Source organism: Telmatherina bonti (genome assembly GCF_933228915.1).
Source record: "Telmatherina bonti genome assembly, chromosome: 23".
Taxonomy (NCBI): domain Eukaryota; kingdom Metazoa; phylum Chordata; class Actinopteri; order Atheriniformes; family Telmatherinidae; genus Telmatherina; species Telmatherina bonti.
The window spans coordinates 902814-918724 of NC_136632.1; the positions used below are offsets into that span (position 1 = coordinate 902814).

At 43.2% G+C, this 15911-nt stretch overlaps 1 protein-coding gene across 1 annotated transcript in view; it reads left to right on the plus strand.

Moving 5' to 3' along the window:
- tmem178bb (transmembrane protein 178Bb) overlaps positions 1-15704 on the plus strand; it is a gene marked incomplete at both ends in the record, with an annotated part of 102298 nt that extends 86594 nt beyond the window's left edge. The window contains 2 exons of the mRNA XM_079263313.1: positions 9826-9963; positions 15454-15704. Coding sequence (XP_079119439.1) covers positions 9826-9963; positions 15454-15704 — 389 coding nt within the window. The remainder of the gene's footprint in view (positions 1-9825; positions 9964-15453) is intronic.
- Positions 15705-15911: the final 207 nt, after the last annotated feature.

Genomic DNA, 15911 nt, shown 5'->3' on the forward strand with positions numbered 1-15911 from the left:
GTAATAATCAATGGTGCAGTGAAAACTATCAGCGTTTCAGTGCTATCGCTGAAATTCGTAAATTAACAGAGGAAACAGCGAATCCGACTTACTACCAGCAATGCGGACCAAGCTCTGACACCTGTCCTACAGGGACCGGACAGCTCGTACAAGGGAGCCCCAATAACCCATACTCTCGGAGTACCCCCCACAGGAGCCCCCAGGGAACACGGTCCAGTCCTGGGATTACCGCCACGACAGGCACCAACGACCTTACAGCCACAGCTCCGCCGGCCGCCTCAGCAATAGAGACACGGAACACAGCCCATTCAGACTCAATGTCCCCCGCCTCACTCGGGACATGGTTGAAGCTCTGCTGAAGGTGGGAGTTGAAGCTCGCTCTGACGGGGGACTCAGCCAGACGTTCCCAGCAGACCCTCACAACACGTTTGGGCCTGCCAGCTCTGACCGGCTTCCTCCCCCACCATCTGAGCCAACTCACCACCAGGTGGTGATCAGTTGACAGTTGACATGCCTCCCAATCACTCCCCTCCAGGTCTCACTGTCATTGCCCACGTGAGCATTGAAGTCCCCCAGCAGAACAATGGAGTCCCCAGAAGGTCACCCTCCAGCACTCCCTCCAAGGACCCCAGAAAGGGTGGGTACTCTGAACTGCTGTTCGGTGCATAAGCACAGACAACAGTCAGAACCCGTCCCCCCACCCGGAGGCGGAGGGAAACTACCCTTTCATCCACCGGGGTAAACCCCAACGTGCAGGCACCAAGCTGGGGGCTGATGAGAATGCCCACACCTGCTCGGCGCCTCTCACCATGAGCAACTCCAGAGTGGAAGAAGGTCCAGCCCCTCTCGAGGGTTCTGGTTCCAGAGCCCAAGCCATGCGTCGAGGTGAGTCCAACTATATCTAGTCGGAACCGCTCAACCTCGCGCACAAGCTCAGGCTCCTTCCCCACCAGAGAGGTGACGTTCCACGTCCCTAGAGCCAGCTTCTGCAGCCGGGGATCGGACCGCCAGGGTCCCCGCCTCTTGCTGCCGCCCAGCTCACACTGCACCCGACCCCTACGGCTCCTCCCGCAGATGGTGAGCCCACGGGAGGTGGGGCCCATGTAACCCTTTCGGGCTGAGCCCGACCGGGCCCCATGGGCGAAGGCCCGGCCACCAGACGCTCGCTCACGTACCCCACCTCCAGGCCTGGCTCCAGAGGGGGGTCCCGGTAACCTGCGTCCGGGCAAGGGAACATTTCTGCCCATGGTTGTAGTCATCATAGGGGTCTTGTGAGCCGTAGTTGGTCTGGTCCCTCCCCTAGACACCTGTTTGCCATGGGGGACCCTACCAGGGGCATAAAGCCCCCGACAACATAGCTGCTAGGATCATTGGGACACACAAACCCCTCCACCACGATAAGGTGACGGCTCAGGTGTGGTTTTATTCTGTTTTTTGCATGTCCTAAGACGTTCAACCCATCCATTTATTTGACACTTGATGCAAACTAGAAGCTTCATTTAAAGGTTGAAATTAATTTACTCTGAATTCTCTCTAGGTGAGTGCTTGGAGCTGGTTGGAGGTTGGCTCAGGTGACAGAGCTGGTTGTCCAATAATTGGTGGGTCAAGCTCTGCCCAGTCATCTGTTATTGTGTACATCTCAGGCACCTGTGGCTTTTCCATCACCAAGTGTGTGTGTGTGTAAAGTGGATTGATAATGGAACTAATGTAAGCAAAAAGTGAAAGCACAATATAAACCTAATCTTTTTTTTCTTTTTTCTTTTTTTTTTTTTACTATTATTTGTCTCAGTGTTGGTTCTGTGATGGATTGGTGATCTGTCCAGGTGCACCAGTCTCTCCAGCATAACTTTGAATTAGAGTAAGTGGATGGATGGAGTCCATAGTCCAACTCATACAGCAGAAACGTTTGCATTAACTCAGGTAAAAAACTGTAAATCAGTTACAAAAATCAATTACCAGAACCTACAAGAGGATTTATATTAAAACTGACATTGATTTTTCCTCTTTTTCTGTGCATTGATATCCTAAATAAAAAAAACTGTTTACCTTAAATACAACACTAAACCCCAAAAATATCAACTCTGGCACTGATTGAATATGGCAACCAGTAATATGAGAACTCAGTGATGATAAGATACCGCCAACCTCAAAATCTATGAAATAATGAATAATAATGCACTGACACTAGTCGCACAGGGACGCTCTCACTCTCACTGCCATAAATAAAATAAGTGCCTTAATGTAACCCATTGATCATGCTCCTTTAATTTGGCGGGTCAGCTTCCTGTGCTGCAGCAGCTTTGTGACTTAACTTCCGGTGTCACAGTAGTGATGAGTCACTCCTCCACTCACCACTGTGGCTGTGGCATGCTTGGGTGAGCATCCCAAGTAACAAGCTGGCTTTCTTGTGTTATCTGACGTGTCGCATAAGTTGTGTTTTGTCACAGTTGTTGATTGTGTAGAACAGCACTTCTCAAAGTGTGGTCCCCAGACCTCTAGTGGTCCGCGAGCGCCCCCTGGTAGTTCGCGAGTTGAACAACCTATTTATTTAAATTACCTGATTGAAAGCATTGCCAGACTCAGTTTTGCGATCCTTGCTACACCAAAACTGTCTTATATCTAAATAACTATGGAGCAGTGGCTTAGAACAGGATCACTTAAAAGAAAATCAAATGAAACCTCTGATACAACAGGAAAGGAGCAACGGCTTAATGCAAATCCATGTAGCTCAGCTAACATTGCCGAGGATTTTTATTGGACAGGTGATGACAATAATCCCAAGCCGCACTGTGTTTTGTGCTACGGAAATTTGGCTAACGAGGCTATGAAACCTGCAACATTGAAGAGACATTTGGAAACTAAACACAAGGAATACGTAGGAAAACCTGTTCATTACCCTTTTCATTACCACTGGATGAGTCCACTGACGTGGGAAATGAAGCTAGTCTGCTGTGTTTTGTGAGATCTATGCCGGTGGATTACATGATGAGTTTCCCTTTTGTCGTTCCCTGCCGACCAACACCACGGGAGAAGCCATTTTTCACTCCCTCAATGATTTCATTGTGAAAAACAACCTGGACTGGTCAAGATGTGTCGGCACTGATGGTGCAGCTGCAATGACGGGAAAACATAAAGGACCAGTAGCGCGCGTCCAGGCAGTTGCACCAGCTGCAGCGGAAACGCACTGTTGCATCCATCAAGAACAACTCGCCGTGAAAAAAATGCCGTTAAGCCTGAAATCAGTTCCGGTGAGTCTGTAAAAATAGTCCACAAGATCAAAGGTAAACCCCTGAACGCACGTCTTTTTATAACTCTGTGTGAAGAAATAGGAAGCGAACACACAAAACTCCTTTTTCTCACCGAAGTTTGCTGGTTGTCACGTGGAAAGGTTCTCACCCGTCTGTTTGAGCTACGAGATGAGATAATGTTCTTCTTGCACCCCAGTGATGAACTCCATGATAGAATGCAGCACTTCCAGTGGCTCACAAAGTTGGCATACTTGACTGACATTTTCAGCATTCTCAGTAGTTTAAATGTGGCACTGCAAGGGAAAACTGTGACCTTCTTGGATGTCCAGGACTAAATAAAAGCCAAAAGCCTGAAGATGGAATTGTGGTGTGACCGTCTGGATCGTGGACAATTTGACAACTTTCCAACACTTGAAGATTTTCTCCTCACTGCTGGGGAGAATGTGGAAGACAGCACTGTTGCATCCTTCAAACAACATTCTATTCTATTCTATTCTACAGTCATTTAGACGCTTTTATCCAAAGCGACTTACATCTGAGTGAAGGAAATCAGACAGTAGAGGACATGGTAGGAAGATGCTGGTGGACTGTCCACTTGGATGCAGATCCTTGCATGAAGTGCATGAAGGGCTTTTTTTTTGTTTTGTTTTTTGCAAGGCCTCCAACCTCAGCTGGAATTATATTTCCCAGAGTTGGAAGCAAGCTTTGAGTGGATCAGATATCCATTTGTGGACAAAAGACACATCCAGGAAATCCCTTCCAAGCTCCCACTGAAAGGCAGACAGCCTTGTGGATACTGCATCAGATGGGGCATTGAAGAAAACTTACACGGAGAAAAGTTTAACAGAATTTTGGCTCCACATCCACCATCCCGAGCTCACTGACACTGCTCTGAAACTGTTGATGCCGTTTCCATCCACCTACAACTGTAAAGCTGGATTTTCAGCACTTGTTGGTCTGAAAACAAAGATATGGAACTATGGAATATATGGAAAGTGTGCTTGAAGTCTGTGTTTTGTGGGTTTTCTAAACTAACAAATTAAATGATCTAATCAATGGTTAGCATTTCAGAGTTACACACTGAATATTGATAAGTATTTATATTTATGTGCAGATCTTGTACATCTGAGGGTTTGTTTTTGATGTAGCTATTCATTTGTTTTGTTCTTCTTCTTGACCTTTTGTAGGTCAGTTTTTTTCTGGTTTTTTTTCTTGTCAGGACTGTTATGAATTGGGTTTCCTGCACCCTCCCATTCCACTGAAGATGGTGAGCTAAACCCAGATCTACCTCTGTAGGAGATTGACTGTTTAAAGAGGAAAAATACCCCTCATCTCAACTGTGGGGTTTTGTTATGAATTCCTTTTTTTTCCCCCTAAAATAATAGTGATTGCAACCAAGGACATATTGATTGTGGAAACATTTCTGTTATTGTATGTTTATTTGTTTGTTTGTTTGTTCTGTGCAATACACTTCAAAGTCTAACTCTGGTTTCTTTGTGTTGTTTATTCACATCTCGGGCTCCTGAAAGAACCACCTTCTGATACCGCTATTTATTTTCCTAGCCCATAAATCTAAATTAGCAGGGTTATACTTGGCTAGGAAAAAGTCAAGCTGGGAAGCCCTGCAGTAAAACACCTGTGCTTTAAAAAAAGCAAAATACACTGAAACAAAAACTCATCACGGTAACTTGATTTAAATATTAACACAGAATGTCTGATGGAGTGTAAAAATGCATTTTCCAGGCATATAGCACTGATATTGCAGTCTGATCTGGTGTTTGGAACTTCTGAACAGCTACAGTAACCTGAACGTACGTCACTGTTTTTTGTACATGGGAGTAAATGAGAGTGTTGCAACTTGGTGATATGAAAGGCTCCTTTGAGTCCTCACTGCAGATGTGGTTTAACCTGTCACAGAAACAGGTCACCCCACACGAGAACCTCCAAATGGTCGTGTATGTACAGAAAATCAAGTCAGTGTTATCTTATATCATAATGATTTACAAACTGTAAACTCAAAACACATGTAAACTCCTTTTTGTGTAACTTTCGGCACTTGGAAATATATTTTGAAATGCACACACAAATATCTAGAAATTACACACAGGAACACACAAAAAAATCACACATATATAAATTACAATAATGATTAAACGTAAATAACTTACACATATTTTACCTGCAGCTTCATGATTCTAAGGTTTTTTTTTTGTTCAAAATGGCTCCTATACAGATAAATTGTAAAATATGTTGCACAAATCAGCTGGTATGCGTAGGCAAAACTACATTTACAAACTGATCAGTTTCCAAGTGCTTGAGTGGTTTTAAGACTCACTGTCTCAAGCAGAGACAATGACTTAACTTTGTTTTCTCAGTTAGGTGTCTTTGATTAACTCCAAGTTATGAATTAAGTAAATTTCCTCGACATTTCCCTTGTGTTGATTATGATAAAATAGTAATATATTTCATATTAATCACACATTAGTAGTCATGATGCATAACATCAAACGATCAAATTCACCAAAATTCCATGGTCATCATAATGCATGACAGAAAAACAGCTTTATTTTGGGGAGTACAGGCACTGAAAAAATGTTAAAACTGAAAATCCATTCATCAGACAACCGAGGTATCATCGGAGTCATCTGAGGAACTGGAGAAGGAGCGGCAATGAGAACAGGGTTGGGGGCATCCATTGGGGGAATAGGGGTGTAAGAAACTGGACAACCATCTCGGGGAATAATGTAGCATGAAAGGGACATTAACGAGTATTATTATAATGACAGGGGCAGAATGTGCAACGAGAGGGATTGGCAACTATTTCCAGCCAGCCATGAAAACCAGTCAGAGGAGGACACAGATTTGACAAGCCTTTGTGACTGATCCTCCATCTCCATCATTCTGAGGAATCCAGGTGCAACACATCAATCCAGTCGGACACAGATACTGCCAGATGATGCAGTGAGCTGGTCTAGAACCAGTCTGCTCTGGAGAGTCATTAGCCTGGGGACAGTTAGTTCAGCATCAACTCCTTTCAGAGCAGCCACAGTGTCTTTAGCTAATTCTTCCAGTTTGTAGTTCACCATTTCCAGACGTAAGGAGCGAGCACACTCAGTATGCTCAGTCAGCCCTCTTCCCCACTCTATGAAACATTTGGACAGGGGTAACCTTCTCACACTTCTGTTTGGTACCCAATAGAGCAGTTTACTGCTGAGAGTCCGTCAGGTGGGGATGATGAGAGATGTCGTCTCTGGTGCAGGAACCCATCCACAGTGGCTGGCATGAATCCAGGTTGCTCTCTCTGCTACCTTCACAGCTGTGTGTGCGGTCAGTAACACCTGGAATGGACCTGGCCACCTCCTGGAGTTCCAGTGTCTTCTCCTAAAACCTTTAATTACCACCCAGTGTCCTGGTGGAAGTGAGCTAAGGCAGCCACACAGTTGTGTTCTTCACCATTATCAGGGCTTGTTAGCAGTGTGGCTGAATTAAAAACAGTACATTTTACAGTGATGTCAGGCATTTCAACAATGATGGAGTTATACCTGAGCCATCTGGCCATGAAGAGGTGAGAAGTTTTCTGCTCTAGAAGGATGAGAGGAACAATATGAGGAACCAGGAGAGTGAGGTCAGCATAGCCCACATTGTCACGTCATGCCAGAACTGCCTTTTCCGCTGCTGCCAGAACCTTCAGGCATCGAGGCATTCCGGCAGCAACGGGATCGAGCTTAGAGGAAAGGTACTCCACAGGTGTCAGGTGTCCACCATGGTCTTGAAGGAGAACAGAAGTCTTGCAGCAATGTTTTTCATCCACAGTCTGAATGAGGAGTTTTTCTGGATTAGGAAGCCTTGACGTAGGAGCTGTTTGGAGCATCATTCTTAGTTCAGTAAAGGCCATTTCTGTTTTAGTTGTCCATACAATAGGGTATGAAGGCTGATTTTTCATGGATAAGATCAGACAAAGGGACTTCTAAAACAGAAAAGTTTGGTACAAAATTAGGATAATATGAACACATTCCCAAGAATGACATAAGATGTTTTTTGTGCGAGGTTTTGGCAAAGATTGGATTGCTGTAACACATTTGGGTGAGTGGGATTTGCTGTTATCACATGACCCAAAAAAGAAACTTTTTCCTGCACAAACTGTAGTTTAGACAAACTAGCCTTATGGCCATATACATGGAGATGTTATAATAAAGCGATGATGTCAGATTCACATTGTTCTTGAGTGGGGCTCCAGATCACAGGTCATCAACATACTGAAGTGCAGTGTCGGGGTTAGATTTCGGGATTCAAGACTTTGTTTTAGAGGAGCTGGGTAAATGGTGGAACTTTCACAGTATTCCTGATAGAGTTTAGGCTAACATCATATTTTCTGTGGGCCAAGAGACCTGAAGGGGGACGTCCATAATGAGGGGAAGCCTGCGGCCTGTTCCTCAGACAGAAAGCTGTGAGAGGAAGTGACAGTAGTCATAGAAACCAGTTTCACTGATTTGCATCCATGTGCAGTACTGAAAAGTTGTTGCTTATACGCTTTCAGGTAAGGAAAAAAAACATTTTTGGATCAGGAGTGAGTTTTACAAGGACCTAGGTCTTGCCACTGTGAATTGTGTAGCTTAGCAAAAGGCAAATGGGGAAGAGATTCATGAACAGAATGAAACATTGCTGTGCAGGATTTGCAGAAATGGCTCCAGCAGCTATTTCAGAGTTGTAAAAAGCAGAGATTAAAGTCAGAACCTCATGAGTTGCGTGGTACCATTTTTCTTTATGAGGTGTGTGGTTATTGGTGATGTTGTTAGTTGCCAGACATATGCATATGTCAGGAGTTTCTGCAGAAGAAACCTTCTGGGGATGAAGTTAACACAATACCAAGTTTGCACATGAGGTCCCGCCCCATGACGTTCACAGGAGACTGGATAAAAGAAAACCATGTTTAAAATTATGTCCAGAAAGTGTGTGTCACCTTAAGGATGTGGTGATTTTTCTCTTTTACTACTTGGCCAGATGCAGACATAAAATAAATATGATTACAGCTCATTTTGGGCTTTCCAGAAAATGCTTTAGACATGATCATTGCGTTAGTAGCACCAGAATCAACCGTGAGACACAGTCACTCCTCCTATGTTCAGATCAAAATGAGGGAACACTTTAAAAGCAGTGGACTTGAATTCTTTGCAGAATGCATCAAAATCCTCACAGAATTTTGGAGACAACTGGATCTGGTAAAAGTTCTGCAGTGCTGGCAACATCTGAGCTTGCCCAAGGACGATAACCAAACTGAGTCCAATAGGACCTCCGACTTCAACCATTGGAGCATTCACAGAGACTTAAGGCTGGTTTGCTTCCTCATTACTGAGGAAGGGGAAGGAGGTGTTTGCCTCACTCTGCAGGAGTCTCTTCTGCAGTCTGGTGTGCATGGGGGAAGAGGTACTTGGATTGCTCATTGTTGGTCTCAGTGGAGTGGACTGGACAACAACTGATGTAGGGACATCATCCTGTTGTTCCGGGTGTGATTGGAGGTGGGGTGGATTTTGGCCCACTGGAGGATGTCCATTTGGTGGAGGGGGGCAGCCATCGACGTCTGGCTCTATCTACGTACTCTGAGCTCTGAAACACAATAAGCAAAGTTGGTGTCAGTGTATGGTGGTGGTTTGTTGGTATGTAAAGATGCATTTTCAGTCCTTCCTACAACATCCTTAGTCTTGTTTTTCTTCCCCAGCTTAGCTTTTACTTGGCTTTCTCTTCTTTTTTTGTCTCTTCTCTGTACTTCTGCTTATGAAGCCTCAAAGCATTTTCTGGGTGTTTTGCATTCTGCCCAGTCTTCCACACACTCTCTCTCTTTCCCAGTTTCTTCTCCTTCAATCAGTTTCTTATTCCAATGTTTCCCTAAACTCAGTGAACCATTCACTGGAAACCCATATTTCTGCATCCAGAGGACCACACACTCAACACTCTCATGGCCATGCTTTTCTCTCATACAATCCACAATGGAACTCTCAGGAACAGACAGAGGTTTGGATTTACCAGAACCCATTTATTTATGGGTCAGTGTCCACACTCTTACTAAACTACAAATGTCTTTACGTCTTTATTATGGCAAATCAAATACTAACACAGTACTGTATAGTGTCACATAATAAACGATACAATGATGATAATAATAATAATAATAATAATAGTAATAATAATGATGATGATCTAAAAATTACATGATTATAATTATAACAATAGATGGTGTCGAATTGTATGCAAAGTAACATGCTCCATACACTACATATTCTGTATTCTAAAAATAAATGGAATAAACACCGCCTGTCAATACTGGTAGTCATTGGACACACTATTCCTATAGATTTTCAGTTCGCTTTCATTCATATGTTGTAAATACACACAAAAAGCCATGTTTACTTTACTACTTTAAACAAAGAAACCCCACATTTCCAGCTAAGCCCACTGTGATGGCCCCTTCAGCTCTGACAGAACCAGAACCAGAAAAGACAGCTGTCTATCTACATACGTGGCATCCTGTTCAGGTTGGTGTTAACTTGATGACTAATGCTCTGCTTTGGTTTTTCCTCAGATTTGAGGCGGATGACGGCTGGTTTCATGGGCATGGCTGTAGCTATCATCCTCTTTGGCTGGGTCATTGGTGTGCTTGGCTGTTGCTGGGACCGAGGCCTTATGCAGTATGTAGCTGGCCTCCTTTTCCTCATGGGAGGTGAGTCCAGCATGCACATCTTTGAGATTACGATTAAGAGAGTCACTTTATTAAGCCTAGGTATCATGGTTTTTGAGGATAGAAAAATTATACTAAATAAGCATAAAGGAAGGTGAATAACATGAAGCAGCCTCTGAGACACGGAGTAATATTTGTCCCAGTTCCTGGCCTGGACAATGGACCCATCACACACACTCATACCCAGCTTGCAAAACTACATCTTGGGAAGACACAGCTGTACACTCAGTTATCATCAGCCTTAGATTAAGGCTATGCCCTACAGTTGTACATTATACAACAGGCAATTAAAAAGCCAATTATGTTTCTTGGTAATAAAACACAGGAAATAGGCTGAGTCAGTTTGCAGGAGCCAAATCACAGCAAAGCAGCCCGCAGGGTCCATGAGCTCCAACAGTCAGGACAAATTTAGAATCTGTTTCTGCATCCACTTTAACTATCAAGGCTCAAGGATTCGTTCAAACTTAATAAAACTGACCTGTTTAATATCAAAATGATCTGAAGCAGTAGCTGACTTTGAACAGGCATGTTATGACCCAAGGTCATAACATGCCTGTTGTCTTTAGTCATAACATCAGTCTGTCTGATCCGAATCAGAATCCGTTTGCTCAGAAAGTCGCTTCGTTTGTGGAAATGTGAATGTGTCAAACAAATTCTGATTTGGACCAAAGAAGCGACTCGATCCGCCTACAAACGCAGGCCTCGGCTTGTTCCAAGCAGACCAAATACAGGAAGCGGACTACAAAACCAAGTCCCTTCCTGCATGTGACGTAGCGTTGCATTGTGGGTAAATCCATAGCGATGGCGTTAAGGGTCCTCTGCCTCGTCTGGTGTTCATACTGCGTCCATTGTTGCAGTGGATTTCTGCAGGATACTTGCATAAGACACAATAAAAACCCAAAACAGCCATAGTTTGGTCTCCATGTTTAACTGGCAGGTGGAGGAAACAGAGTTTTCTTCTTCACGCCGGTCTGGTCCTCTCTTCTGCTAAATACTAGTGCAGCGCCACCTCTGGTGGGAATGGGGAGATATTTTTGTGAAGGTTTGGCACGTTTGACCAAAGCACAGCGTGAATGCAAATTTGGTCTGAATGGATACACCCCTCGACAACTGAGCTAAGCCCCCAATTGGACCGAGTTTAGTGGACTGTCCTGATGTGAATGCACCCTTAAATTCCAACCTATGGACCTTTGCTGCAGGTCAGACCTCTTTCTTCTCTCTTTCCTGTCAAGCAACTTTATCATTTAGATATGGGATTTAATTTTCTGTTTAATTGTTTCTACTCATTATTTAACCAATATTTTACCAAAAGACTACTGGGATAGATTCCAGCTTCCTCACGACCCGCAATTGGATTAAGCGGTTAGGAAAATACATGAATGAATGAATATGAGGAATGAGAAATGAAGTTAAGAAGCAGAGAATTAATCCTTGGGAATGAGAAGCTGAGAAAGTCCTGATTTCAGAGGCAGGGTCAGGAGGGAAGCAGAGGTCAAGATTATTACATGGCAGATGAAGTGCTTAGCTATCTAAGCAAGGCTCTTGGGTCCAAAAACACGGCAAAGGTCTGTGTCCAGAAAATTCGAGAGGCTAGAGGAGTCTGTTGTGGGTAGAGCAAAGAGGGTAATCCAGGAACGTGAAGAGGTGGGTAAACAACTTGAGTCAATCTACAACAGTGTTTCTTAATTCTGTTCCTCGGGGCCGAGCTTGGCTGAGGCCTTACATGTAGCGGGTATCTCACAAAACCAAGATATTTTTCTCCGATTTGGCCTGTTTTAAAAACCTCCGACCAGATGAAGGTGTGCGAATACTCCATTTGGTCTCCATGTGGACATACATAACCTGAGGTTTTACGTTTTTAAATGTGACAGAAAATGCCATGACATCTCATGTGCGACCTTTGTTTCTGTAACCGAGGGTCTTGTTCATGCATTCGTACTTAGAATATATAAAATAAGAACACAAAGAAGTTCTGCAGAAATGGCACAACTGCCATCTTTTATTATTAGTCAGCACTGTCAAACTTTCACCAACAACACAGCGCAGACTTCCTGTCTGGCCTTTTCAAAATAAAACCGTAGGCACCCCGCTTACTGAACACATTAACTCTTTTACATTTACAACTGCATGGATGTCCTTAAAACTGTGATGGCGTTATCAGTTGTCCAGGCACCTGTGTTTGTTTCCAAGCTCAGATACCGCTCCACATAAACTACCAACCTCAAAGAACAACATTAAGGACAGTTATTTTCCACCACCTAACCAGATCATGTTGAAGGCATGTTTCCTGTTTTGTTGAAGTGATGTCATGAGATGGAAGGTTATTCTGATTGGATAGGATTAGGGGCGCTACTGCTGCCTAAAGGTTTAATATGCTTATGAATGTGTTTAACAACATGGTTATGCAGATATGTGTGGATAGATTTGTTTTTGAAAAACAAGATTATCAGACTCATTTTTTTTCCTGACCGAAGGGAGGAAGATATTGGGTTTCACAAAAACCCGACTACGTGGCCTGAGTTCCAACTGCAGAGTCCCATCAGGGCAGGGAAGAAAAACATGACATACCATAAAACATCCCTAGACTGAACACAATGCAGACCTTATTTCCAGGAAACTTGGAAAGTTTCTGGGAAAAAAACAACTTCGTCTGTATTTATTTATTTATTTATTTATTTATTTATTTATTTATTTATTTATAGGGTAAAGTCTAGGTATTAGCCATTATTAAAAAGTGTCTTTGGAAATTTTTTATAGTTATACAATAATAAATATAAATCATTACCTACAGAGCCTGTTTCTGTAGGTGTCAAACTTGGACATGAACAGGGCAGATAATGAAGGCTATGAATCCAAGCACAGACAGCAGTTATCACAATACATAACCTGTCCTTTAAGTTATAACAACACATATCAAAATAAAGCAAAGTTATTATCATTCACTTTTACTTAAATTATTTTAAGTGGTGCTATTCTGGTATGTGGAGTTTTCTGAGCTTTCTACAGTGTTACAGTGTTGAATCCTCATCAGACATGTGAACGACACTGTTTTTTATCACCTAAACGCATGTTTGAGTTTGAGTTTGAGTTCCATCACGCTCTCCGTTCGGTTTCCATGGCGACGAAAAACGCGTGGTTTTAGAGAGTTTTTTCTACGTGGAAATCCTTGTGACGTCCCGGGGGATAAGGTTGGGTGATTGGTTACCTTCTACTGGTTAACAAGGGCATGTACAAATACATCAGGCGGGTGGAAAACGTGGGATAAAGTTATTTCCAACGATGGCTGGTGAGTTTACCAAAGAGAGACATCCTGCTGCATTCGTTGCTGTGGGTTGCTGTTTTCCACTTCGTTTTCAGGCTCTGATTCAGGTTCCAACATGTAGGGCTGGATGCTATGTGTTGACATTGTAGTTTGTTTTTTTATTGAGTTCATATGAGCCTAATCCTTCTGTTTATGAGACGTTACAATGACGGTGAAAGCAGGTGCGGTGCGCGCTCCCGATGTAGTGCAGTGGCGGGAGGCGGGGCTTAATGCGGAAGAGTCTCAATCCACTCGTTTTGCCCGCAGGCTGATCTGACAGCCTACGGAGAGGGTCGGTCTGAAGTAAATAAAGCCATTTGTGACAATAACTCCATCAATCCCAGCCCTTCTGGGCTCAGAAATAAAAATAAATTAGCCTGGAATGCACAGAATAGTTCCACTTTAGATACTGTTGTTTAACTCTACCACACTATAAATTAATGATAGTAACTAAACAATAAGTTCACTAAGAGTCTTTATCACTTTCTTTGAATAGAACAGTGAAACATGCAACAAATCTCTGGTATTGTTCTAAATTTCCTGGTAAAAATGAGCCAAGAATAACTATAGTATAGTAAAAGTAATCATCTACAGAGAGACGTCCTAGGTACTGAAGTGGCTACCTGTGTTCTCTTTAGTTTTTCTGTTCCTCTTCTGCTCTGGTTTGTTCTGTTTACCTGTTTACCTGTTCCATGCTAGCTAATTGTTCATTGCCCTTACTCGCTGACATTTAATAAGATCATTTAATCATCTTCCAGAAAACCAACTATTGTTACATCAAACCACAGATTTTAGCTTTCTTTGCATGTTAGAAAACTTTTCAACTTTCCAGGCATACAGCTACCAGGTCAGAAGAGACTGAAGTAAAAACATTTTCCAACTCAGCTCTGGTTTTTGAGGTCCACAGTCCTGCATGTTTTAGATGTTTCCTGCTCTAACACACCTGATTCAAATTAAATGTTTCTTCTCAACAGCTTCTTGTTGTTTGGCCACACCTGTTCAAATTCCTAAAATCCAACAAATGTGTTCACTTCACCTGATGACATAACCCAGCCAGTAGACATGTTTGTGCCTAATCTTGGTACTTCTTGGCTCCTTCTTCTGGTACTTATGTGTGACAATGTAGAGGTTGGACACAAGCAACTCCCCTGGTTATTTATTTTATTCTATGTTCTCTCACAAACTTTGAATAGTAAGCATGTAATTGCTCCATTTGGTCACAGGAGGATACATCTAGTACAGTGAGGAGTCCTCATTCGACATGCCACAATGTTAGTTCAGTGCTGCTGAAAAGGTTTTTGTAACAAGTAAATTAAATGAACACATGTATGTGTATTGTGATAGCAAAAGAGTGCCTTAGATGTATTAGATAGCAATAGAGTCCCTGAATGTGTGGAAAAAAGTTGACCCGTTACCCCCTGATGTGTGTAGCTAAGCTAACTTTTGTCAGTGTTAGCGGGACTAGAGTTTTTTTGAGTATTTGAAATACAAAGATACTGAAGAGGATCTGTAAATAACAGGAGGTATAATATTTGTTGCTAGAGCAAAGTAGCTAGTGTTGTGTGTAAATTCATAGACAGCATCAGCTGGCTGTTGAAAATGGAGGCTGCTCATTCTTACTGTCCCCTCAGGATTTTTTGTAAATGCCATCCACAATAAAAACCCACAAAGACTGACTCATTATTCCAGTTGGCAACATATGGCTGCGTTGCAGCACTATTGCCAGCTTGGAAGTAGTTCATGGAAAGTTTCTTGTGGGCGACATGTAGTCCAGATATCAGTTCGTTGGCTTGGATGCGGCCAACAGCAGACGTTGTGTGTTCCAGAAGTCGTCCAAACGTGAGAAGGCAGCCTGGACAGAAATTGCAGCAAGTTCCTTGTTTTCTACTTCTGATGATGATGTAGCATAATTTTGACAGAGTAAGTCAACACAAGTCAAAGCCATATATGGGTCAAACTGCAGAAGTGAGCCATATTTGGATAAATGTTGGGGTATCTTCCATCTGCGATCACCTGGCCAGCCTGAGGCTTCTAGCAATATACATTCTGATCAACCAGGATTTAATGCCAGGAGGTTATTCCAGGCTACCATCACCATATGAAATCTCATTTAGATGTCAAACCCGACACCCGGTTTGTCACATGCTTCACTCTCCTCTTCTGTTTTCCAGGAACATTCTGCATAATCTCCCTCTGCACCTGCGTCGCCGGCATCAACTTTGAGCTTTCTCGTTACCCCCGGTACTTGTATGGCCTACCGGACGACATCGGCCACGGCTATGGCTGGTCCATGTTCTGCGCCTGGGGAGGTCTCGGCCTCACCCTCATTGCTGGCTTCTTCTGCACCCTGGCTCCCTCTGTCCAGCCAATACCCCGATCCACCTGTCCTAAATCCCGACAAGAGAATGGCACAGTCTGCTAAAGCCGACAGCCTTGAGAAGACTGATAGGAAACAACCCAAAAAACAAACTGTTCCACCTCTTAAAACGTCTTCTCATCTCTTTCCTGGTTACAGTTAATTTTCTTTTAAATAAATGTGTGTGTGTGTGTGTGTGTGTGTGTGTGTGTGTGTGTGTGTGCCCGCGCGTGTGTGTTTAAATTGAGTGTCTTGATGATTTACTGTCTCGAA